Source organism: Aptenodytes forsteri, unplaced genomic scaffold, assembly GCF_000699145.1.
Source record: "Aptenodytes forsteri isolate BGI_AS27 unplaced genomic scaffold, ASM69914v1 Scaffold284, whole genome shotgun sequence".
NCBI lineage: Eukaryota > Metazoa > Chordata > Aves > Sphenisciformes > Spheniscidae > Aptenodytes > Aptenodytes forsteri.
Window position 1 is genome coordinate 3,504,699 of NW_008794445.1, and position 25,593 is coordinate 3,530,291.

Genomic DNA, 25,593 nt, shown 5'->3' on the forward strand with positions numbered 1-25,593 from the left:
GGGAGGAGGCGAGCGGGGGATCCCGCTCCACCCGTGTGGGAACCGGCCCCGGGATTTAATTTTTAAAGCGAGGCAGGGGAGGGCGACCTGGCTGGGCACGAAACCAACAGCAAGTGGCCGAGGGATGGGCAGTGTCACCCCACTGCCCCCTCCTCACACCCCGGGCCACACTGCAGTGCCCCTTGGGCAGGGCCCGGAGGGCTGGGGCAGGAGGAAGGGTGGCCCACAATACATGGGGGTGTTACGTGTGGCATGGCCTGCAGTAAACAGTGTTATGCATGGGGTGTGAGACTGGAGGGAGCGGAAAATGGGGTGATGGGGCCCTGGGTGGCCTCTTGAGGCTTTGGCCGCTATCTCCATCCTCTTCCCAAGGAAACATCTGGTTGATGGTTTTATTTTCAACTGGGGGTGAGGGGTTCATTGCTGCCTCACCCCGCATTTGCTGGAGATATTGCTGGGTGAAGCTGGTGGCACCCCGATGCCAGCTGCCCCGATGGTGCTGTGGGGCAGGAGCGGGACTAGTGGGGTGCCAGGGTGTGGGAGAGCAGCCATGGAGGTACCTTGGGGTGGCAGGCACATGGAGGGACACAGTCGTCAGACCCAGTGGGCACAGCAAGGTGCTGGGGACCCCGAGAGCTGTCGGCTGTGAGAAGTGTTCAAACCCAGGGAGTAGGGCATGGCAGAGAGCAGCCACAGGAGCGAGTTGGGAGCCCGTGTTTGTAGTGGGCTGTGCGGCTTGTCCTCTGCTTGACGTGAGTCCAGTTACCTGTTCTGCTGCACCACTGAGGTGGCCAAACTGCAGCCAGTGAAAGACTCCATGTTGCAGAGTAGTGCATCCTGGAGCCTTTTGCCTGGAGGAGAGTGCACACAGCTTGTGGCTGAGCTCCTGTCTCAGCTCTACAACCTGCCACTTGCATCTCAGTGCACTTTATTTCTGGCTGAAATGTTATAGTCAAAGCCTGGAAGTCAGTCAAGTGTGAACTCATTGCCATCCCAGAAATATAGTATGAAAAACTTTGCCCAAATTCAGCTCTGGCAGGGTTGGGAATAACATCCAGTCCTTGATAAGGTAAATTCAAGTCTTTCCGTTCATCTTGTAGTGTCTCGTAGAGTGAATCTACCCAGTTTGTGATTGAGTCACCCTGTTTACTGGCTCGTGCTTCCTTCTGAAGGCAAGAAAACCATTTTGCCTATCTGCAGTATTTTATTTCTGTCTGGCAAATAGTTTGAACTCATTGACGAACTATGAATAAAGTCTTCTCTAGATGCTGGACCAGAGAGGATAAACATCTCTGGACTGAAAGGATAAGAGCTTTGTAGTGGGGTTATAAATACTCTGGATTCGAATTCTGCGGGTGATTTGAGCAGACAAGTCTGGACAGACAGATTTGGTGGGGGAAAAAAAAAGGATGCTTAGGCACTCTGCTTCATGAAATGTTTTCTGCTGTGTTTCTAAAAATATTTAAAAGACTGAGAAAACAAAAGCTAAACAGGCTCCGCGCTTAAAATTAATTATGCATCAGCTGTGGTATGGTGTGCAACAGAACTGAAGTGTTGCACGTATGGGTGGCTCGCTGTGTCTTGGGTTTGCTGGCGTAATGGGTGTGCAGCTTGGTCCGAGGGTCGAATGAGACACGGTGAAGAGGCTGGGATGACAAGAGGAGACAGAAGTGACCTGAGTTTGCTGGGGAGGTGGCAGGGGAGGAGGTGTGAGGAGCAAAAGGAGGAGTCCAAATGGTAGCCTCCAGCAGTGATGGGGCAGGCAGGACGGGGGAGAGGTCTGCCACATGTGGAGGAGGGTGCTGGTGTGGAGTCAGATAGAAAGGGAAAGGTGGTTGTTCCTGAGAGATGTGAAAGAAGTTGTTAGGGCAGCAGCCTGTGGTGTGCGTTTTGAGGGTGTTGCTATGAGGAGATGAGTCTTATGTGCAAAGTCATGACATAAGCGTGAAGGCATGACGGAGCTTTAGCAGAGGAAGCTGGTCACCCACTTGCAAGGCGAGAGGAATGTGGGGCAGTATCAGGGAACAACAGTCTAGAGGGGAGATCAGGACTGCGGTTTATGTCTAAAGAAGGCAGTGGAGGGTCTTGGGTTGGAGAATGTTCACTGTGGAAGATGAGGGTAGTACTGCAGAGATTAAACAGCATGCAGGGCACAGAGGGGGTTTTTTAATGAGGATTTTGTAGCAAGGGTCAAAACTGTAGCTGGGTATTGTGGGACTTACAGAGATGCAGTAGGTTGGTCAGCCATGCACATGAAGCAAGGATGGAGATATGCATGTTAGATGTGGTGGCAATGGTGGTGAGGAGAGAAGAAACAGAAGGGGAGCTCAAGGATGCAAGAGGAGTTGGATAACTCTAGGAAGGAGGAATTCTGGAGCCTTTCCCTGTAGTCCTTTGGCTCCACTCCAGCTTTTGGTCAGTAATGTTTGAATGCCCTCCTCTGTGGGCAGGCAACAGTAACCAGTTCTCATTGTAACACATGCCCACATCCTGCTGTGTAGGATGTTTTAGCAGTGGGGTCAGGATAGCTGTGAGAACAGGTAACTGATCTCTTCTTTGCTCCTTGCAGTAGTCTTTTAAGAGCTGAGCTCAAAAGCAGAGGTTGAAGTAGGCTGTGCGTTTCAGAAGCTTTTCAAGGTGATGATCTGTTTTGTGGATATACACAATTGTGAAGGTGTGCCACAGCATTTTTGGAGTGCAGCCATTGACTTTGTGATGACCAGCCAGTGTTCAGCTGCTCTCCCCATAGTTGCCAACAATCTCCCTTTTCATCAGATCCGTGGGCTGCCACTTCACTTCCCTGACTTCTGTTCTCTCCAGTGTGGCTCATGTCAGGGAGCAGCAAGAGCAGGGCTGCTCCTCCAGGGAGGGCAACCTAGGAGCCAAAGGTGATGACAGCCACGAGCAGTGTCCTCATTAACTAGGGTACAGTGCCACCATATCTGAACAGGGCAGGCAGAACAAGATGCTGATAGCAGGGGTCCGTCAACAGTCCCAGGGAAGATGAGGTGGTTAATTGGGTCCAGGGTGTACCCAGCAAGTCCAGCAGCAGAAGATGGTGCCAGAGACAGGACTGGAGACAAGCTGCCTACAGTGTAGGTCCAAGGTTTGTCCAGGAGATACAACTGAGGACAGGTGCACCTACAGTGTGGCTCAGATGAGGCAGTATGCCTGGACCTGAACTTAAATGGAGCTCCTGGACCGTGGGCAGAGGGTGCGTGGGTGGGGGTCTGAGGTGAGGCTGTTTGGGGCATTGAAAGCCTGTTAGTGCACTCAGGGTCCAGACAGCTAGAAATTCCTCCTTCCTCCCTGTCCTTTCTCCCATCAGCCTTTGTGAGGGTCCCCTTGACCTTTTAACTCCTCTTCTCCCCCACCAATTTATCTCCTGTAATTTCCTGTGGTGGCTCTTTCCTCACCCTTGTCTCTGATGGCCCTCACAGTTCTCCCCTACAGTGCTCTGGGGTTGTTCTGTCCTCTTTTGTGGCTTTCGCTGCTGTCTGTGTGGAAATGGTTCCTACTGCTCCTCTTCACCTTGAATGTTCTCTCTTACTTCTTCTGTCTTTGCAGAATTTCATGCAAGGAGAAATGTAAAATAAACGGACTCTATCTCTTTTTCTACTCCTCAAGCCTGTCTGCCTGTAGCATTAGTGATCATATTAACCTCACAGTCTCCTTGTTAAATTTCCTTCTTTCTTCCTGATTACTCGTTATCCAGGTTATTTATAAATCATTCCAGGTCTTCTGTTGGTGTTGTACTGAAGTCTACCTGCTCTTCTCCATCAATTCTGTTAAAAGCCTTTATAGAGATGCTGATCATCACTCACCTTGTCTGTTGGCTTTCCCTTTCTTGCTGCACTGCCCATCCTGTTCCAAATGCAGCTGCTTAAAATCTTCTACCTGCTGCTCGGACCAGATTGCTCTCAGATTTAATGTCTGATGACTTACAAACTGTACAGTGTCACTTTCAAGCTCTTGCTTCCTTCTGCTACCGCTTCTTTCTGGTCTTTCTCTCGCTCCTGCCCTTCCCCCTTCCCCCAATTCTCCTTCTTGGTAAAGGGCAGGTATTGATTCTTCTACATTTTGCATGGCACAGAGCACAATCAATAAGGGCTTGCTCAGTTGTCAGGATTGATTTTCATGTACCTTAAAGGTCCCTTCACCCTGTGCCAGGCTGAACGTGCCACAGATACTGTAAGATACCTTAGAATGGTAGGGATGGTCTTAATGTAAAACGAAGCTGGGCGGTAATGCTTTCCAAGCTGTTGTAGTGTAAAGTTAGAGAAATTACTTTTTTTTTTCTTGTAATCTCTTCAGAGGTGATCCCAGGCTGGGAGGGCGCAGTGTCTTCAGCTCCATCTCATCTCGGTGTTTCTGTGCTTGCTGCCTTTGTCCCCAAGTTACCATTCCTCAAATGCTGAGCATTGTTTGTGATCACAGCTGGTTGATGGCAAGGCTGGGAAATTTGCTGTCACCAGAAACTCTATTTTGCCACAAAGTGCCATCCCTTCTCCCCTTCTTTATTCTTTTCTTGTGTGGCAGACCTGTGTACCTTGGGGAGAGGTCAGAAAGGAGCCATTCCAAGATTTGCTCCCAAAACACAGGGAATGAAGCTCATGTATCTAATGGTGTGATTCAAACCCATTTTAGTTGAGAAAAGGGACATCACTCCAAAATGGCTCCATCATACTCCTTACTTGTCTGCACTCGCAGAGACCCAGACTGGATTTGGTCAAACCTAGACAAGTTACTGTGCCCATTTGTGTCCCTGACTAGGCGGGGATAACTCTCTCTTGAGTCTTCCTCAGGCGCTGACCACCTCAATTTAAAACACTGCAGGATGGGGCCTTGTCCCCTCTTCGAAGGAGTGTTCCCAAGTCTCTGCTACTCTTGCCTGCTGATTTTCAGCATGAAATTCCCATTGCTTAGATTCATCACTGTTCTTTTATGTGGACCACGGCAAGCAACTCCATCTCCTTCCTTTGCGTGTCTCTCTGTGATATGCCTCCAGACACCTTATGTAGATCACTTGTTTCGTATGCCATGAGGTAAACCCAGATAAACAGTGTTCAGAATTGCTTATCGTGGGAGGGTCCCAGCACAAATTCCTGAAATGACTCCCAGTGCAGGGGAAATGTTGATTATTTTTTTTTCCTTTCTTGATTGTTTTTTTTTTTCCTTTCTTAGAAGGCAGGTCACGATCACAGTTGGTTCCCATTGCTTTAATTACCGGCAGTCTAAGTAGAGAGCTCAAATTGAAGTAATTCTTCTTTGCCCATGTATCTTGCCAGTGGCATGTGAGAGAAAGCAGATACTTGGTACTGAGCTGTTTGCCGTCCTGTGTCTGCTGTGTGGATAAATCATGGACTTCGGCGTTCAGGGGATCTGGTCTGGAACATTTTGTTAGTAGTAAATTCAGGCACACACAAAATACTGTGCTGCTTAATTGCCAGCAAGACCTATAATGACTCATTTTGTGTTGTTTTTTTTTTTTCTTCCTCTGCAGCGACTATAATGGAGAGACAGAAGAGAAAACAAGAAATAGAGAAAGGACTTCAGTTCATTCAGTAAGTGGACAACCTCATTGTTTCCTGTGGCTTTGTAGGCGGTTGTCTTCGTATCAAGGATTGCAGGAACTGAGTTCCTCCTATTCAGCACTTTGGGGCTGCTGCATGGGAAAGAGATATTGGTCCTGAGGATTTTCACTGTGGTTCTTCAGGGTGCTTTTTGTCCTGCCTTCTCTCTAAACTTGAAATTGTGTAATTTTAATTTCCTTGGGTTTTGTCCTCCACTGCAGTTCCAGGATGATCTTTATAGTCAGCATAATGCAAATAGTACTTGGACCTTCTACTTTTATCTTCAGTGTGAAGATCTCAAAGTGCTCTCTCAACAAGGTTATCCCACCTTTCTTAGGAAGGGAGATAGTGTTTCTGTTTTGTAGGTGGGCAAAGCAGGGTAAATGACTTGCCAGGTGCCCCATATAGTGCCTATAGCAGAAATAGATGACCTGGGCTCTTTTACAGTTGCCAGCCTGGTAGATGCCTCAGGTCACTCTTCTGTGAATATCATGTGGACTTCTAGAGCTTGAGGTGGTTGCTTGTGTGGTAGCTACAAGTCCAAGTGCTTCCTTATAAAGTACAGTAGTTTTTTTTCCCTCCAGTGTTTGAGTTAGCAAAGGCCTCAGGCTCAGTTCCAGGTTTCATGGTCAGTAAGGAAGCAGCAAGACTGTAATCAGATTGTTTTGGGGTTTTTTTAAGGTCTGCTTTGAGTCCTGCAGTTATTATGGCTGAAATCTGTGCATCTACAATAGGAAAAAAAGCCAAATCTTTCATGTTACATATTTATATCCTGTGGCATGGCAATCATATTTTTGCCCCAGACTGAGAGTAAATAGGGCTGATAACCCAGTTTCAGAGAGGCAATTGTGAGGTTTATTTATTAGAAAGAAAATAATTTAGAAATATGGGGTGTTGTTCATGCTTCTGGAGTGTATCTTAAACTCCGAACCAGGGGCAGTGTCATTTGTCAGCTTGTTTTGATGTGAAAGAGGGGTAGTCCGATTTTATAAACAGCATGAATGTTTCTTACAAAGCCAAGGCATTTCCTGTAGTTAATTTTAAGGAGCAGATGATGATTAGATTAGATGAAATCTAAAAAAAGTTTATTCTCTGACCAATAAGATCATGTATATGATGTTGTATTTCAAAGGTGAGGAGGGCCATGAAAGGTGCTAAGGATTTCTCTAGAGCCTGTTGTCTTCTCCTTGAAGAGATAAAGTAAATACATGTGGACCAAACCTGGATGACCTGGGTGGTCTGATTTGAAGAATGGAACCTTTCATCTAAGTCTCAGTGCTGTTGTGGGGTCGGTGTTATCCACACAAGCACTGCCAGTTTTGTGGCACAGCCTGGCAGCCTTGGCCAAGACAGCTGGAGTTAAATGGCCTCCAAAAGCTGCATTTTCTCCTTTCCTTTTGTGGTGTAGGCCTAAAGGCGTGTGGCTAAGTTAATGCAGAGGAAAGTGATTGCATTTATCACTGTATGTCTTTAGTCACACAGAGGATTTGAGGAGGTCTTGGAGTGCCAGTCTGGTGCCTCTCATTAGAGCCAGATGCACTTAAAATACACTTATATTCTCCATGACAATCTCTCATGGGACTTTCTCAAAGATGGTGGGTTTTTTAGGTGGCTGGCTGAAGGCACATTACAGAGGATCATGTATGCGCAGAAAATAGCTGAGAATAAGATTCCTCTAGTTTCAAATCCCTTTGGGATCTGATCATCTCTTGACACCACTGTGGCCATCACTGAGCACAGTGCTCCCTAATCATGTTCTCTTTGCCCCAGCTGCCTTTAAAGTGATAAACTGTTCAGCAACTCACTGAGATCATCAACACAGGACCAGAAAGATGGTTTCTTCATCAGACAAAAGCCTGTGTTTGTATGGATGCCTGTTTCATGAGAATTTTCTCTTCTTTTTTTCAGGTCCACATTACCCCTAAGCCAAGAAGATTATGAGGTAATGACGAATTTGTTTTCTGAAGTTGGGAACTCTTTGGTTAGCAAGATTTGTTCTGTTGCACAGCCGTTAGTTTACATACCAAAAGTGGAGAGTGTGGGATGGTCTGTCACAATTTGTCTGTAACTTAAAGCTTTAAGGTTCTGACAATGACAACTTTCAAGAAAAGGAGAAGACACTTGAGTGTTCAAGAAGCAAGGAGGTTTGACTGGATTATTCTCCTCTACCAAAAGACTGATATTTTACAGGAGGGTGGGAAGGCAGGAGAATCTTAATGGGCAGGAAGCTTGCTAAAACATATAGAAAGGAACGGGAAATTGGGAAACATCTCCTGTCTCTGAATATCCACTTCAGTCTATTTGCTGTCTCCCTGCTGCCCAGGCCTTTTTGCAGAAGCTGGTGAGAAACTTGTTTGCAGAGGGCAATGATTTGTTCCGAGAGAAGGATTTCAAGCTTTCACTGGTACAGTATGTAGAAGGGCTGAATGTGGCAGATTACGCAGCCTCCGATGAGGTGACCATCCCAAAGGAACTCCTGTGCAAGCTGCATGTCAACCGAGCTGCCTGCTACTTCGCCATGGTGAGCACCTTCCCAAGTCACCCCCAGGGGCCAGGGAGGACATCATGATTGCAGTACCATGCAATTGGAAAAGATATCAAGAGGGGTTTCAATTGATTTTGTCCGCTCCCTCCTCCAACACTGGAGGAGACGATGACACACAGAAAACTGGTATCTCCCCACTATCGCACTGTGTCTTGCGAGACCAGAGGAAGGATGTGAAGGAGAGGGGGCCAGGCCTAAGGTACTGAGAATGCAGTTCTGGTCCACATTGGTGAGGAGTTAGTACAATCTGGAGATTGGAAAAAGCCAGTGCCTTCCAGTACTGACTGAGTATTTCTCTGCCAACACTGTTTGAGTATTGCTCTGGAGGCTCCTGCCTCCTCAATTGAGGCACTGGAAGACAGTGAGAAGGCTTTGGGTCTTGGCAGAACTTTCAGCACATACATGGAAAAGGATTCTGCAGTACTCAGGCTTTAAAAGGCTGCGTGCTTCCATTTTCCTAAGGAATCTAACAGCTTTCCTTTATGGCACAACCCCAGAGCAGGTCCATCCTGTTCATAATGAGGCTGAGTCCCATGAAAAAAATTAGCAAGCAGTCACATAATTAAAGACTGTCAAATGTCACATGCCCAAGGTATGGGGGTAGACAAGATAAGGTTGCTCAAGCAGCCTTAATTCTGGCATTCACTGACTTTGAAGTGTTTTGAGTTTTGCAAGACTTGACAAAATGTTCTAGTACTGTTGGTTTTGTGTGTTTGTACACTGGTCTGTGTGTGAGTTAATATATGTATTTCCAACTGCCTTTTATGTTCCTATTTTCTGCTGAGAGATAAAACATTTGCATTCACATAGAAGGAGGGGTTAGTCTCCTGTGCCTCAGCTGACTCGAGGTGGTTTCTTGCATGTAGGGGTTGTATGAGAAGGCACTGGAAGACAGCGAGAAGGCTTTAAGTCTTGACAAGGAGAATATCCGAGCGCTCTTCCGGAAAGCCCGCTCCCTAAATGAACTTGGAAGACACAAAGAAGCATATGAGTGCAATAGCCGATGCTTGCTGTCCCTCCCACATGTAAGTTTTTCACATACGACTCATCTTGATTTCTGTGGCTCACCACCTTCCTCCTCCGTAACATGCTTAGTGTGAGGCCAGAGGATAGTGGAAGAGGAAGCTTGGCTGTTCCTGGGAACATGCTTATGCCCAGAAATTCTGGCTCTCTGGCTCGAAGAAGATGTTTGACCTCACGTTTCTTCAGTGCAAGTCACCCACTACAGACAGTGCCAGCCAGAGACACCAGTTAGTGACAGCAAGTTTGGTGGCCTATTTGTGGAGAGCAAAACCCTACCCTAACAAAATGTGAACTAAGGCCATGAGATTGTTTTAATTAGCTGGTTTTATATGTCTTAATGGGAGTAACTAGGAGCATGGGACAAATAGGAACTGGAGCACTGGAAGGAAAACATGTATACTTTTCCTGGTTTAGATAAAAATGTCTCATGTTTTGCTTACTGATTGCTAAGGCAAGCTGATAAAGCTTTTTATTTCTTGTCGGACATGCGAAGGTGTCCTTGATATCACGTCATAGTTATTTTTATGTTCACAGGTGTGTAAATTTTTGCATTCAGAGGGGACTATCTGCATATACTAGGCCCTAGATATTTTCCTGACAATGCTTTTGTTGAGAGTCCTTTTAGGCCAAATATTGAACAGGAAACCAGACTGTGATTAGATAGATTCTAGTGAGCACTGGTTGTCTTTGCTAAATTTGGTTCTGATCCATCACAGTAATACTATTACAAGAAAAATGCATCTCCTTCAGCAGGAGAAGTTAATTTGCCTTTATTAGTAGTATTACAGAAGCAATCTTTGAAAGCCTTGTTAGCAGTTAGTTATTCCTTTTGTATAGCTTGTAAATTCTAGTTTATTTGACTTGGCAGAACAGGGTGACCAAAACACATTAAAGGTATCATGTTAGGGGACTTCCAAAGAACTGCTTTTTAAACAAACCCTTTTATAAACAAAAGCATCTAATGTATGTGTTCGTGTAAAGCCATATCTGGCTATATTTCACATTGCAGTTGAGCCACTTAATTGAATTTATTTTTTAACCATATACTTATGTTTACATATCTCCCATTATTATCATTACAATCATCGTGGTCTACAAACACTTTATCAAACTTCTCTGTGGCAGGAAAGTTCAGCCTTACAAACTCCATATCGAGTGATCTGCATTCCCTATTCTATACAATTCAGTCTTGTAAATTAACATACCCCATTGCCTTGTTACCTGATTAACAGAAATCATAAGCCTTCTCTGCATCAAAGACAAGTCATGCTATCCATCGTCTCACTCTTGTTTCCATTACACCAGCTGCTAAGCCTCTGGAGCACACGGGTACTTCCAGCTTGCCTTGCTGTAACAGCTGAGAACTTTGTTGTGGTCAAAGCAGAGCATGTGTTAAAACTTACGGTGATGAAGGTTCTGCCACTCAGTTAACTCACTGTCTAGCAGAGTTAACTTGTGTCTGGGTGCAGATACTCAGTGCTGATAGTTTGCAGAGGTTCACAGCATGGTGACGTTGATAATCCTCTGTGGTATGCTTTTTTTGGTATGGCATGGGTTGTTTTAGGATGTTGGAGGAGAGCATATTGCATGCCCTTGTTGAGCATCCCCTCATTTAGGTGGGAGGTAGTAAGCGCCTGAGGGTGGCATTTGGCTGAGGGAAGGGAAAGCTAAAGGAAGATCTTGGGGGTGACAAAAAGCAAATAACCCCCTACCCCCAAACCTCAGGTCTGCTGACAAAAAGGACAATAATTAACTACATGTTGTTGGGATGGGAAGTGGAGGCAGTCTAGAGAGAAATACATTCTTGATCTTGTCCTGAAATCTGAGAAGACTTCTCGGAGTTACATTGGCATGTGGATTTGGATAGGGTAAACCTGGTATGAGTATGAGATCAATGAAATGACGTCAGAGGTCTTTCTGGTGAGTTTTCCACAGGGAGCAAGAAAATGGCAGACTTCAGAAGACACCTGAGAGAGTGTTTGGAAAGGCAGAATCACCAGAGGCAAACAGAGCAGTGAAAATGTGATCGATGTTAGAAAGATCTGAGAGGTGGAAGAGAGTGAGGAAGGAGCAGTGACCATGAGATTTGACCAAGAAGAGATCTCTGGAGGGTGCGGGGACAGTTTCAGGAGAAGGTACATCCTGAAGGGGTGTAAGATGGAGAGAGAAGAGGAAATGGACAAGATAGATTTTGTTTTCACTGAGTTCAGAGAAGCGACAAGACCAAAGTTGAGGGTGTGGGGAAGCAAGTACAGTCAAAAAGTGGCACTCCAAATTGAAAGGAAAAGTTACTGATACTGTGGGCTGGAAGAACCAGAGGCTAGTGAGGGCTTGAAAGGGAAAGGATGAACTTGCAGGGAGAAGGAGGTTGGAAAGACCGGCATGGCAAGTAGAAGACAGCAAGCTTCAAGGTTGGAGATGAGGGAGGAGATGTTGGGACATTAAGGAGGGATATCACAATAGTTTGGGCAGATATTTTTTTCTTCTTTGAAGAAACTGTTAAAAGTACTCCAGTATTTTTGAAAACAGGGAGAGAGAGGAAAGCAGAAGGAAAGAGTTGCTGGTGATAAATAAGTGAAGAAGGTTGTGGCAGGTTGTTAGTCCAGGCAGAACTGGAGAGGATGGAGCAAGGGAATGGAGCGTGGCCCAGAACTTTGACTAAAGCCCACGATGATGTGTGAGTGGGCCTGGGCAGTGGGCAGGGAGGATGGTTAATGGCATGCAGCAGGGAAAGCAGAAGGATCTGCTTGACTAAGCTGAGGCTGTTTAACCAGAGCCAGAGATGGTGAAAATGCCTTGTAGCTAGTAAGTTGGAAACTGAGACTTGGTTTCAGCTTTAAAAACAAACAAGCAAGCAAAACAGGCTAGTGAATACTGTCTGCATATCAAAACTGATTATTAGCTCTGTGGCTGGCAGAGAGGGAAAGTATACAGGCTGTGCATGCGGGAAGGCATGCAGGCTCCTTTTTCCCAGACATGGGGACCTTGTGGAAGCTGTATCAGCCCCCAGCACAGGGGCTGCTAGCAGCTAGCCTTGGCAGCTCCTTCAGCCATCTTGCCAGCGGGACTCTGTGAACCCTGCTTTTGGAGAGTGGGTGCTTTCTTGGAAGCAGGCATTTGATTCGGATTTTCTGCAGCATCGAAAGAGTGTGGGGGGAGGTCCTGGTGCAACCTCAGTATCTCAGCAGGACTGAATGACAAGAGTACTGTCGTGGTTTAACCTCAGCCGGCAACTGAGCACCACACAGCCACTCGCTCACTCTTCCCCCCGCCCCCATGGGATGGGGGAGAGAATTGGAAGAGTAAAGAAAACTCGTGGGTTGAGATAAGAACAGTTTAGTAATTGAAATAAAATAAAATACTACTACTACTACTAATGATGATAAAAGAATATACAAAGCAAGCGATGCACAATGCAATTGCTCACCACCTGCCGACCGATGCCCAGCCAGTCCCCAGGTAGTGGCCCCCCCGGCCAGCTTTCCCCCAGTTTATATTCTGAGCATGACGTCACATGGTATGGAATATCCCTTCGGCCGGTTTGGGTCAGCCGTCCTGGCTGTGCCCCCTCCCAGCTTCTTGTGCGCCTCCAGCCTTCTCAGTCGGTAGAGCATGGGAAGCTGAAAAGTCCTTGACTGGTGTCAGCACTACTTAGCAACAACTAAAACATCAGTGTGTTATCAACATTATTCTCATACTAAATCCAAAACACAGCACTGTACCAGCTACTAGGAAGAAAATTAACTCTATCCCTGCCGAAACCAGGACAAGCACTTAGGTCTGCATGGACTCCCCTAGGGCTGCTCTGGCAATTGTCCGCCTGCTGCTGTCTACAAGTGAGGCTTCTTGGCACAGCCCAGTGTGGATAACCGCATTCCTGTTTATTTCATTGTGTGTGCTGCAAAGACAAAACTGAAAGTGTCCTGCCAATGTTTTTTTTTCTGCAGGATGAAAGCGTCACACAGCTGGGACAGGAGCTTGCTCAGAAGCTGGGTCTGAGGGTTCGAAAAGCATACAAAAGACCTCAGGTATGACTTTTTTTTTCTTAGAGACTATTCTTTGGCTCTTTCAGATTTACTTTTGCAGAAGTGGTAGGTGTTGCTCTGCGGCTATAGACACACGTACACTACCCTGTGATCCCTCCAGAGACCGCTGGCTACCTTCTTTGTCCTGACTCTCTGACTCACTTTGCCTTGATCCATTTCTAACCCCATTGCTGCGCTGTATCTACTGCCAGGATGTTTCCTGTGTCCCCAGCTAAGCTGGGCAGAGCTGGGCTGTGCTGCAGGAGAGGCTTCCAATGCACTGCGAGCCTGTGATTTTGGGAGGAGAGGGACATGTGGCCTGATCACAAATGAGGTTTTGCATTGCACTCCTTTCCCTGTTATGGGATGAGAAGGGTGGGATCCTCTGCTGCATCAGAGGCATGTCTGGTTTTGTAGTGCAATGGGTCGTGAGGGGCTCTTGCCCCACATCTAGGCATACACCTTCTTCATGGTGGGGCAAAGGCTTGTGCTTTGGGATATTGACAAGTACACATCTGGTCAGGTGCTAGGAAAGAAGGCAGCAAAAAGCAAATCGTGGGTCCAATAAATTGACCCCAGTGTCTGAATCCGTAACTGGCTCTACAAGAAAGTGCTGCCGTAACTGGAGTACTGTTGGTACTTAAATGTATACCCTGGGATGGAGCTAGAGGGCGTTAGGCCACTGCTACCACTCTTGGATAAAGCTGCCTCGCTCACGTAAAATCCCAGGATGCGTTTTCAGGAGTAGGGAACATTAGCTAGTAGTCGAGGCTTACATTTGCATCCTCAGCCCCGTGTGCAGTGGTGTGTTAAACAGCCAGTATGTTCCACCTCCAGAGGGGCACCTTTGCAGTATGCGGTGAAGTGATTGGTGGGCATCCAGTTTGCAGAGAGCTTTTCAAGTGAATTTGGCTGTAGCATCTTATTCCTCTCCCTGACCAACGTCACATGTGTGATTGGCCTACCCCTCAAAAAACCCTTGGCATTGTAGCAGCTCTCAACCCTCCGAAATGATTCTGTCTCAAAGAAAGGGAAGTTTTCTGCAGAAATATTTTTTGTAGCTGCTCACTGTGTTGGCCTTGCCACCTTTTTGCTGCTGTCATGTTACTCAGCTGTGATGGGCTTAAACCACCTGTATGTTAGAAAAATAAAAATTAAAAAACTCTAAAATGATTTTTGTTATTTGAAATTTAGTGATTACTATTTTGATAACACCTTGCTATCTCTTGTGTTGACTGCCAGCTTTCATTCTAGTGCTGTAATGCCTTCCCAAAGTAGGAATTTCTTAATGAAAAGACAAAAACTTCTGTTCCTCAGGAAAGTTTTTTGTTTCCTGATTGTGTGTAGGATGTTGGGTGTTTTGCACTGAGGTGTCCAGAACAAATATATGTCCCTTTCAGTGTTCAGAAAACTGTACCCTTGTGTCACAGTGGTATGGCTTTTGGGGTGGCTTTTATTTTATGGGCAGTGCCTGGAAGGAAACCGTATTGTAACCCAGCTTTACCTAGTTTACAAGCATTGATGGGCTGTCTCTGTTCTAAGACCTCTCTCTTCCTTGCAGCAGGAATTGGAAACATTCTCACTACTCAGTAATGGCACATCAATCAATTTGTCAAACCAGGTAGAGTTTGCATCCTGTGGTTCTTACTGTTAGTGGATTGTGCTACTAGAATGCTTCACGGTTTTATTTACATGCAAATTTATGCTGTCTTTTAGGATTTAAATGTATTAATTAGTGTTTTCTGCTTTTAAGGAATATGGCCAAGGAAATTAATTTATTTGAAAATATTTCTAGTGACAACATTTTTGATGTAATTAGATCACTGAAGATGGTTATTTTTCTTAGTTATTGTGAATGTTTGCTTTCTCTTGCATTTTAAATAAGTTTCAGTTTTCAAGTTTTTATGTAGTTATGGCAACGCTAAGTAAAAATCAGAAGGTGCAACTGCTAAAGAAACATACAAAATCAAATCATGCGATGTACTGAGCAAGGTACATACACAGTTTATGTATTCTTCGTATTGTCCTGTCACCTGGGAGATCCAGCTTGGGCAGGGCACTGTACAAATACTAAGCTAAAATATAAGAAATCACTGATTTTCTTGTTCCACCACTGGCCAAAAAAACCCTCAAACACTTGCTGGTTTTACAGGCTATTTGGTACTTTCACACTACTCCTTAAAGCAAACAAACTGTAAAACTGTAAAAATTGACATTTTGTACAAGATGGGATACTAAAGAATTAGTTTACCTCCCACCGTTCAGTGTCTTGCCTTCACATCTTTCTAGGACAGCCAGTCAGCTTTCTTTAATAGCTGTGCCTAGTTTTTAATTGGAAAATCTTTCCTTTTGCAAGAAATTAAAATAGTGCAAAAACTAGAAGTTGCAAAAACTATTGCAGTAGATGCAGTATCTCAAAAGTAATGCTTTACTTGTGCCTTTTTAAGTTTAAGCTGAAGGCACATGTACTTATTTCTGTTTATGTTTCTGTAAAATATGGGCTCATTTTATTCCTTGCCTAGAGCTCCAAGTCAGCAGTTGTCTTGGCGGAAACCTTCTCCTGTTTTGAGTTTGCTGTAAAAGTTTGTGGTTGTTAGATTGCAAAATATGTGAACTAAGAAAAGGAATGTTGTGTAAGATCAGGCTAATCAGATCTCACGCTGCATGGGGCTGACCGATTGATGTGTCCTGGGACCTGGGACACAGCGTTCTCATTCACACATGAAAAACCCTATTCTATGTACAGATTTGCTCACACGGTTGCATATTATGCAGGGCTGGTATACCTTTGCAGCAACAGGTTTTGTCCACTGCTGGAGGTAAAAATGAATAGGCTCTTTGGATTAATGGCCTCTTAAGGTTTGTTGGTTTTACTGCTCTTGCACTGAAAGAGGCCATAAAGGATAAGAAAGGGCCAGATGCATTTAGGGGTAGTAAAGGGTCTCATCTGTGAAGTGTGAATATCTTTTTAAAGATGAATTTCTGGTGATATTTTTCTCTACCCTTTCCTACACCCTCTTTGCAGACCACTTCCAATGGATTGGGTTCGATAGATGACATCGAAACAGGTAAAGACATTTCTCTTCTCTGATTTTTGTGGCTTTGGTAAGGCATCTGAGCAGGCTGGCAGGCCTGAGAGGTTCATCGTCTTAATTTGTGTCTCTTCTGCACACTCCTGGCTTTGGTAACTAGAAGGAAGAAAAGATGGTGGGAAGCAGGAGTGTTTTTCCTGCGGAAAAGCTTTTTGTCCAGGCCCAGTGAAGGACATATCTGGGAATTAAAATGGTCTGCTGAGGTACACAGCCCTCTCCAGTTGTGCTTTCTTAAAGCTGGGCTTGGCAAAGCTTCTGGAACTCTTCTCCCAGCCACAACAGTCCAGATAAAGTGAAGTTAAGGTTGTAGGAGGCTGTTTGCGCTCTGAGCGCATATGGTCCTCCAAGATGTTGAGGTGGAGGAAATGAAAACAAAGGGAGTTGGGAGGGACCCAGGGAGAGCCATGTTCAGGGTTAGGCACCCAGGAGGAGCAGAAGGAGGGCCACGGGGTTGCTTTTCTCATGCCGGGAAACAAGTGACCTTAACTCTGCCCCTGTAGAAAGGCTTTCTACGTGCTTTGCCCTTTGTTGTGTGCTGGAGCATTGAACTCGTGCCTCTGAGCACATCAGTCTTTGTTCCTTTGAAAGGTAGCTGTGTGTGTGAAGGTAAGTGTGAAGACTTAACACTGCAAGTAGCAATTGCTCTTTTTATAGAAAGAAACTAATTTCGCTATTAGGGTGCTTTGGTGTCTATTTTGGAAAACATGTTAGTTCTCTGTTGAATGCCATTTCAGTAACTGAATGCTACGTGCAATCATGAGACCCAGTTCTGTGAATTAAGGAGGGTTTTTCACATTACCTTTCTGTGCTAAAATGAACTGGACTCCTACTGCAGAGTAAAGAGTGACTGCGTTCAGTAAGCTCTTTATCTAATCAGGATTTGGTGTAAGAGCAGCATGCCATGTTTGCTGCAGTTCAGGCAGCAACCTTTACTGCTAGGAGAACTTTTCAAAAGTGCTGAAATTACATGTTATCCCATTGCCCCGAGAGTGGTGTGCCACCAGGAGGGCTGTGGGTGCTGGGTACCTCAAGAGTTTCAGATTCAAAGCTTTTTTAGCAAGGTTTCTTTGTTGTTGGTTTTTGTTGTTGTTTTGTTTTGTTTTTAAGATGCAAACTCCTGAAGTCCCTTCCCCCATGCTTTGCTTGAAGTCATCTGATTAACTCAGCCCTGCTCTGCACAGATCATGGCTCAGATCTGGCTCAGCGTGGCCTTTGGCCAGCTAATGCACTAGGGAACCACTGCTGTTTGGGGAAGCGGAGCTGGAAGCGGGGCTTTTAAAAGCACTGTACTTGCCCCTCTGGGAGAGGCAGGTGTATGGCCAGGGAAGCTACCAGGTGGGGGGCATGGTACGAGGGACTTAGTTGTTTGGGGGAGCGGATGGACAAGACCCTCATTGAGCTTATAATAATAATACGTGGGGCTTAGTGTCATGGCAGTGGCAGAAATCAGAGGGAGGCAGGTGTGTGCCCGTGAGCTGCTCGTCGAAGAAGGCAGGTTTATTTTTTTAAGATGGAGCAAACATTAGGTGAATGCAGGAGATACATGAGCTTTCTGGAAGGACAGTACATGAGATATGGGTATGGTGGCTGGTAAGTGAGGTCAGCAGACGGGGTCTCCTGAGGAAAGCAGGAATGGGAAAGGAGGGATAGGGGAAAAGATTGTACAGAGGGGGATGGGAGGAAGTGGCTGAAGGAATGACAGGATTTGGGTGGTCAGGGAGAGGGGAGCAGACATCTCCCCTCTGCCCCGTGCAAGTAGTGGAACCTATTGGTCCCTGCTCTTTTCCTCGCCCTTCACATACAGGGCCCCCCACAGCTCAGTGTATTGTTCTCTGCCTTCTGGTTGTGCATTCAGCTTTTCAGGGTTTTGGGCCTCTTAAGGTGTGTGAGGGCCTCTTTCCTCTGCTTCCCAGTCCAAGTAGGAACCGGAGTGTCTCATTCATTCCTCAGAGAAGGTCTGAACTTCTGGATCCTTTGGGGCCCTGTCATTGTGAACCCTTTAACTCCCCCTGCATGTGTCCCCAGCCCTTCCAGCGTGTCCTGAACTTCTTGTTGGCCCCTGGAGGGATCTTGGCAGTACTCCAGATTTAAACGTCTGAAAAATGGGAAGGCACAAGCCGTCCCTTTGTACTGAGGGAAATCTGGCCGAGCTATCAGCAATGAGGCCAGCACCGAGGGAACCTGGATGGCTGGCTCCCGAGTGCAGGTGGGGGGCCTGCACCAAAGGGAGATGAGCTGAGAGAAGTCATTGCAAAGGGGGCATGGGGTTGGAGCGAGCCTGATCTGAGGGGCAGCTGCAAAACTAAGGACATTTACAGCCTTCCTTTGAGCTGCTGCCTGTGGGGAATGTGTCCAGCTGCAGCACTTGAAAACCTGTGTTGGATCCCCTAAGGTACAACAGTACCCCTAAGGTACTACCATTCGATCGCATGAATGAGGTTGTGGAGAGGGACCTGTGTCTGTCCCTTGCTGCCTCCCCCTGCTTTCCATGCCTTTTGTCATGGCTCAGCCTCTGGTGCCTTGCACATCGACCTCAGCTGTGGTCCATCAACGTGGACCACTCACAACAAATGCTGGAGGAAAGGTTGCAGGGAGTGGTGGTGTGCTCCTGGTAGGGTTAGAGATAAGGGGGCCTGCGTGTGTGTGTCGTCTCTGCTGTTGTTTTGTTCAGTACTTGGGGGTTTGCAGGAGTTGCTGATCTGCTGAGCTCTCTAAGAAGGGTACCAACACAGTCCTCAGTCAGTGAACGTGCGGTGTAGAGGATAGCAACATGGCTCACTCACCCAGTCCCAGTTAGAAAGGGATGGCTGAGTGAGCAGAGCTTGTACAGACAGGATGCAGCATTTCTCACTGGATCAAGATTTGTGTCTTGGAAGCTTGTCTAGTTTCTTTCCTGTTCTTATTAGTCTTTCTAATAAAAGCTATTGTCTCTCCTTCCAAACTTTGCCTTGCCTATAGCCTTAGACCGTCGTAGCTACAGTGCAGCCACTGCTATGTGGATGGATAAGGTAGCATCTTTGTCTTATTTCTTTTCTTTTATTCCAGGACATCTGCACAGGGGCAGAATTAAGGTAGTTTGGGTGCTTGGTTTGAGAACTGCAAATGTAATGTTGCATTTTCCGAATTTCTAACATTTGAACTTCTTTTTTTTTTTAACCTGTAATTTTTTTGAGAATAAAATGCTCTTCTGTGAAGAATATGTGCTTGTAACCTTAACTTCACTTAACAGAGGTTTATATTGCATGATGGGAACATCTTACCATTTCAGTAATGTACTGGAGAGGCAAGGAAGCCTTAGGGAAAATCACTGTCTCTCTCCTGCCCTGACCCTGGCTCACACAAGTTCCCAAGGGGATGTTTGCTGCTGAGGTGTTGAGGGGAAGTGTGGGCAGCAACCTCCCACCTGCAGGCATCAGGAAGCACTCGAGAGCAGGGAATTTACTTGGGTAAAGACAGCTGAGTGAGTCTGATGGAGGCACATTGTTAGCACAACCTGGTCTGAGCACCCGATCTCCGACTCTTCCCAGCAGGACCTTGGTTTTTTTGTCTTCTGCCATTTAGGATGCTTGAGGTTCTAGAGAGAGGGTGTGAGTAAGCAAGCTTTCAGCTGGGATATTGAAGCTCCAAGGAGTAGAGAAGGCAGTGATCTCTGCCAAATGCATTAGTGAGGAACATTAAAGAAAACACCAGATGGTATGTTATAGGGAAATTGGATTATGTGCCCCTGGCCTTTAGTCCTGGCCGCAGTGAATTCAGTAACTGCTCAGCCACAGGTTTTGTGTTGTTCCTGGTTACTGTACATGCTTGCCATATCCTGACAGTCAGTCTGGGCACTGACCCTTAGAGCGTATTTCAGCTATTGGTGAGCCGTTGGAGACTGGGAACAAAAATGAAAGAGCAAGAACTCTTCAGACCAGAGCCCCTCCCCTTGGAAAATAGGCATACTTGGTTTTTGTGATTTGATGGAGTTGTACAATATTGTTTTTGCCAGGCTGTGCTCTGCTTGCCCCCTGCAAGAGGCTCTCCTGGGTGACTGGCTCTGTTTCTCCCTCATCACAGACTGCTCTATGGACCTGCAGTGCCTCCCAGCTCCTGTGGCCACCTCCATCCCTGTGAGCGAGGGGCTGGCCTCTTTGCCCTCTGACTCAGATGCAAAGGGCTTGCCTACCTCGCTGCCTGCTGCCAGCTTGCTCCCATCTCCAGACTGTGTGTCCCTGCCAGTGCCCGAGAGCGTGGAGGACTTCACAGATGGGGACATCATTGGGGAAGAACTGGACTCCCTCCTGGACTCCCTCGCCGAAGGGTCGCCGTACCCTCTAGTAAGAGTGGGTGCTGCATGGGTCCCCTGCTTCTTGTTCCAAATAGGTCCTTGGAGCATGTGGATATGCGTGCTGCCTCTCTCTCTCTTTCTGTCACTCTTTCCTCCTAGCTCTTCCTCTGGCAAAACTCATTCATTCCTTCCTTTATTTGTGCAACCGGCTTGTGAGTATCTAAAGAGCCTGCCTCCAAGCCTGCTTTGCTGTGTGCAACTTCATGGAGCTGCCCCTCAAAAGGTACCCAAGACAGCCTTCCCCTGCCATCACCTTCCCCCTGGCCTCTGGTGTCCATGGAGTTGAAGCAGGCCTGAGGGTAGAAATGAGTGTGCTGAAGCAGGAATGATGGATGTATTTTATACAGTGGGCATGCTCTAATCTCCTTGTATTTTGTGCAGGCTGCATTCAGCCTAAGCTCTTTGAACAGCTCTGGGAGCTGTAGAGGCAACCTGTATTCATACTTATGTTGGATTTTAGTTGCCAGTGCTGCTGACGTTATGCGAGCCAACTTGGGTCTGGAAGTGGTATAATCATATTCATGCAGGATGCCTCTCGAGCCAAGAAGCTCTGCTGAGAGGTGCCATGGGTAATGGTTGTTACCCTGACCTCGGCGCTGTGTGTACTTAGCTGCACTGTTTCTCGACCTGAGCTGCTTTAAGTGCCCGGCGTAAGGTTCTGCCTTGCAGACTGATGAGCTCAGGTAGCCCAACACCTCCGCAGGGACCTTGGTCCAGACTGTGTGCAGTGTAGATAGATTGGAAGGTCTGTGGGAAGTCTGCAGGCGGATGGAGCTGCTGGGTATCCTTTTGCTTCAGATAATACACCATGCACTTGAGTGGGAGCCTGTTGCTCTCTGTGTTCACTCATTCTCTGCTCCTTGTTCCTAATGTGCTGTTTATCCTCGCCCTTCCTGATTCCCCAAAGTCTTTGGTCCAGGGCACCATTCCTACCAACCTGCCAACGGAGATGCCTCAGCTGATCCCTGTGTTTCCGGGGGGAACTCCGCTGCTGCCCCCGGTTGTGACAGCCAGCATCCCTGTCTCCACCCCGCTGCCACCTGCCTCCTTCGGCCTGGTGATGGATCCCACCAAGCAGCTCTCCTCGTCCTCTGTCCTGGATGCCTTCGAGGCCCCGCCGGGAGGAAGTGGCGGTTCCACCTTAGATTCTCTGGATTCTCTGGATCTGCTCCCCTACACAGACTCACGGCTTGATGCCCTGGACTCCTTCGGGACAAGCAGAGCATCACTGGATGCCTTGGATTCCTTTGCCATTGGTAGGTGCGGGGCTGATGGGGTTTTGTGCTGCTTTACTTGTGAATGCATGCCAAAATTATTTCCTTCAGTGATGAGGACATCTGTCATATAGCTCTGTCTGCCGGTGCTGCAGAATGGGAGTACAAACATAAAATGTCTTGGACAGAGCAGCTGAATATGTCTAGCTCAGGAGTAATGAGAAAGGCTATAGGTGTGTGTAATCCCAGATAACCAGTATGTGCATGGTGTGAAATCTCAGAGGAGAAAGGAACACAAAGGTGTATAATGATGAGCAATGAGATTTAAACCTGGCTTGGTGTTCAGGACACCTCCCTTGGCAGAATTTGCTAGGCTATAACATGATTCCTCCACCCTCCCCAATGACACTCTGACATTTTGGACCAAATGAGCAAAATCCTGGTGACTGTTTTAGATGATATAGGACCTTGTTGCGCTGGGCAGAATGGTAGAGGCCAAGGTGGGTCTCTCCCATCTCTGGATTCAGGGCAGTGAGTGTCCTGTTGAATGGGGCACTGCACTCTCATGTCACAAGGAGCAAAGTTGTGGAGGATGGTGGGCAAAGAGTAGGTCCCCTCCTGTCCCAGGAGGGAAGGCAGGCTTCTTCTTGGCTAATGTGTCCCCAGTATTGCAGCAAAAGTATTTTGAGAAGAGCAGAGATTGTCCAGTCAGCACTTCAACACTCAGGTTCACCTCAACATTGGGCTATCTTGGAGCGCCACCTTGGGAATGCCAGTGCTCAGCAACATAGAGTTGGGTTCAGTAGGGTTTGGGGAACAAGAAAGCCTTTCCTGGAGTTCTTCCAAGACTTAGACAGGTTGTTTTGGGAAAAAGTACTGAAATGTTATGAAATAAATAAAACAACTGGATTTAATAAGCATTTGTTTGTCTTTTTGTGAGTGGAACTGCCTCTGAAAGTGAAATGATTGTTTTTGTTTTGTGGGGCTTTTTTCCCCTTCTTTTGCCCAGAAGAAACTAGCCCTCAGGAACTGCGACACCCACCTGGCAGCCAAAAAACATCCCCCGTGGTGAGTGAGCCGCTCCCCCGTGCTGATGTCCCAAGGTGCTCTGGAGCCAAGGTAGTAGTGACTTGGGTGATGTAGATAATTTGGGTCCCTCTTCTTAACCTGCCCCAGTGAGTGTTGCCTCCCATATTGTGGCAAGGCAGGTAAAGATTTCCCCAGAGTCAGTATGAAGATGTTTGTTCCATCTGTCTCCAGTCTTGGAGGAAAAGAGGAGGATTATCTATGGTTAGCAAGCTTAGAACAAGAATTACTGGTGTCCTGTTCCTCCAGGAACATCCTGCTATCCCTGTTACTTCAATGTGGAGCTAAGTCTGTCCTCAGATTAATCTGCTCCCTGAAGACTCACTGATAAGTGGTTTGTTTTTTCCCCAGGTTGGGATAGGGTTGATTTAAGTCTTGAATCTTATTAATCTGAGTCTTCAAATGCAGAGTTAGTCATGATGGAAGGAATGGGAAGGAGTGAGGGGGGCATTTTGTTCTGTGGCTCATGATAGAAAACTGAGGTCCCTTACCAAGAGAGAAAGAGGCCCATCTTTGAAGTGAACATACCATGCTGTTTGTTATCTTTGAAAAGGTTGCGTGCAGCTCTTTTGGAAGTGTAGTTTCAGATGTGAACATTTTGATGAGAGAGAAAATGAGGAAGGTTTTTGAGAGACTGGAATGGGGCAAGGAATTAGAGAGGTTTCTTACCCATGTGGTTGCAGAGCTGGGAAGAGAGGTATGTGTGTTTTCGCTCAGGTCAACCTTGGTGGAGTAAGTCACCCAGCTGTGCCCAAGGTCACCGAGCACCTGCTGTCCCAGCCGGAACCAGTAATGCCCAACACAGCCCTGCTGGTGAAGAACCCCCTGGCATCTACTCACGTCTTCAAACAAGCCTGTCATATCTGCTACCCCAAAACAGGTGATGCGTTTGCTCTGCCACCCAGAGCGCTGGCCCAGGCTAGGGTTTGCCTTTCCCCGGGCTGATGGGGTTATTCTTTCCTGCAGGGCCCAAAGCTGGTGATTACACCTATCGGGAAGGCTTGGAGCACAAGTGCAAGCGGGACATCCTGCTGGGCAGGCTGAAGAACTCGGAAGACAAGACCTGGAAGAGGATCCGTCCTCGCCCAACCAAAACCAACTTTGTAGGATCCTATTACCTGTGCAAAGGTGATCTGGAGGGGATAGGGCTGTCGGTGGCTGGGAAGGGGCTGTACGGTGTGTGCCAGGGGAGGCTGGGAGGGGACTTCCAGTTGGTATCACCTGCTGTCTTTGGGGTCTTTCTGTCCCATCAGTAGCCCATGGACCGGGAGGCTCAGTACAATGAAAGGCAATGAGCTCCCATGCTGTGGAGAGCAGGCAGCTTTTAAAGTGGTGGAGCAGAAGAGTTGCAGAGGCATAGTGAGGTGCTGCGCACAGCCAAGCGCTCAGAGCTGCCCTGTTGACATGGACTTTGCTAAGAACCTGCCTCCTGTACATGTGCCTGCATTAGTCCCACCCCACCCAGCAGCCCCATGGCAGGGCTGTGGTTCTGCCTAGGAAAAAGCTCTCTCTGCCTGCTCCTTTGCTCCAGCCCATCCCTCCGTACGTGCAGGCAATGTGACCGGACTGGTCACTGAGGCAGTGTCATTACAAAGTACCTCATGAGGTGGGGAGATTGCAAGAGCCAGGATAACAGGGCTCCTTAGTGCTTGGTCGCTAGGAGAACTTAATCTGGATTGGCTTTAAAAGAGGTTGGTTAAATCGTGGTCTGTCCCTGGCCAGGCACTGAATTAAAGCAGGCCTCCATTTTGAGATGGTTTCCACAACAGATTGTCACCATTCAGTAGTTTGCATTAACTTTCCTGAATGTCTTGGTATAGACAAACTTGGGGGGAGATGTCTTTTATTTTTTCTTTAACTCTGTGTTTTCTTGCTTTCAGCTCCTTGTGAGGTGTGGGCAGTGGGAGGAGACAAGAGAGAGTTTAGTTTCTGACTGGGCCGCCCTCCCTGTGTGGTGGTGTGTGCTGTTTGTTGCTTTGTAGATATGCTTAACAAGCAGGACTGTAAGTACGGGGATAACTGCACCTTCGCGTACCACCAGGAAGAGATCGACGTGTGGACGGAGGAGAGGAAGGGGACCCTCAACCGTGACCTCCTCTTTGACCCGCTAGGTGGGATCAAGCAGAGCAGCCTCACCATCGCCAAGCTTCTCAAGGAACATCAGGGCATCTTCACCTTCCTCTGTGAGGTACAGAGCTGGCGGGAGGGAGCAGGCAACTTTCATCGTCTCCTCAGTATGTATATGGACCATTGATATGTTGATAGTTGCCATCACAGAAACATGGTGGGATGACTCGCACAACTGGAGTGCTGCAATGGATGGCTATAAACTCTTCAGAAGGGATAGGCAAGGAAGGAGAGGTGGTGGGGTAGCCCTGTATCTTAGGGAGGGGTTTGACTGTCTAGAGCTTAATGATGGTGACGATAGGGTTGAATGATAGGTTGTTTATGGGTAAGAATCGGGGGGAAGGCCAACAAGGCAGATATCATGGTGGGAGTCTGTTATAGACCACCCAACCAGGATGAAGAGGCAGAAGAAATATTCTATAAGCAGCTGGGAGAAGTCTCACAACCGCTAGCCCTTGTTCTCATGGGGGAATTCAACTTACCAGATGTCTGCTGGAAATACAATACAGCAGAGAGAAACAGTCTAGGAGGTTCCTGGAGTGTGTGGAAGACAACTTCCTGACACAGCTGGTAAGGGA

General features: G+C 47.0%; 1 protein-coding gene across 6 annotated transcripts in view; it reads left to right on the forward strand.

The window, feature by feature from the left end:
* Window positions 1-25,593, forward strand: part of ZC3H7B (zinc finger CCCH-type containing 7B) — a 50,908-nt gene that overhangs the window by 1,260 nt on the left and 24,055 nt on the right. The window contains exons 2-14 of one of the 6 annotated variants that reach the window (XM_009290011.2): window positions 5,504-5,564; window positions 7,482-7,515; window positions 7,897-8,094; window positions 8,985-9,143; window positions 13,089-13,169; window positions 14,728-14,787; window positions 16,192-16,234; window positions 20,318-20,577; window positions 21,496-21,844; window positions 22,812-22,921; window positions 23,606-23,768; window positions 23,855-24,016; window positions 24,871-25,076. In XM_009290011.2, the coding sequence (XP_009288286.1) occupies window positions 5,512-5,564; window positions 7,482-7,515; window positions 7,897-8,094; window positions 8,985-9,143; window positions 13,089-13,169; window positions 14,728-14,787; window positions 16,192-16,234; window positions 20,318-20,577; window positions 21,496-21,844; window positions 22,812-22,921; window positions 23,606-23,768; window positions 23,855-24,016; window positions 24,871-25,076 (1,878 nt within the window). In that variant the 5' untranslated portion in view covers window positions 5,504-5,511. The remainder of the gene's footprint in view (window positions 1-5,503; window positions 5,565-7,481; window positions 7,516-7,896; window positions 8,095-8,984; window positions 9,144-13,088; window positions 13,170-14,727; window positions 14,788-16,191; window positions 16,235-20,317; window positions 20,578-21,495; window positions 21,845-22,811; window positions 22,922-23,605; window positions 23,769-23,854; window positions 24,017-24,870; window positions 25,077-25,593) is intronic. The other 5 variants (XM_009290014.2, XM_009290013.2, XM_009290016.2 and 2 more) reach the window with 5 other exon arrangements.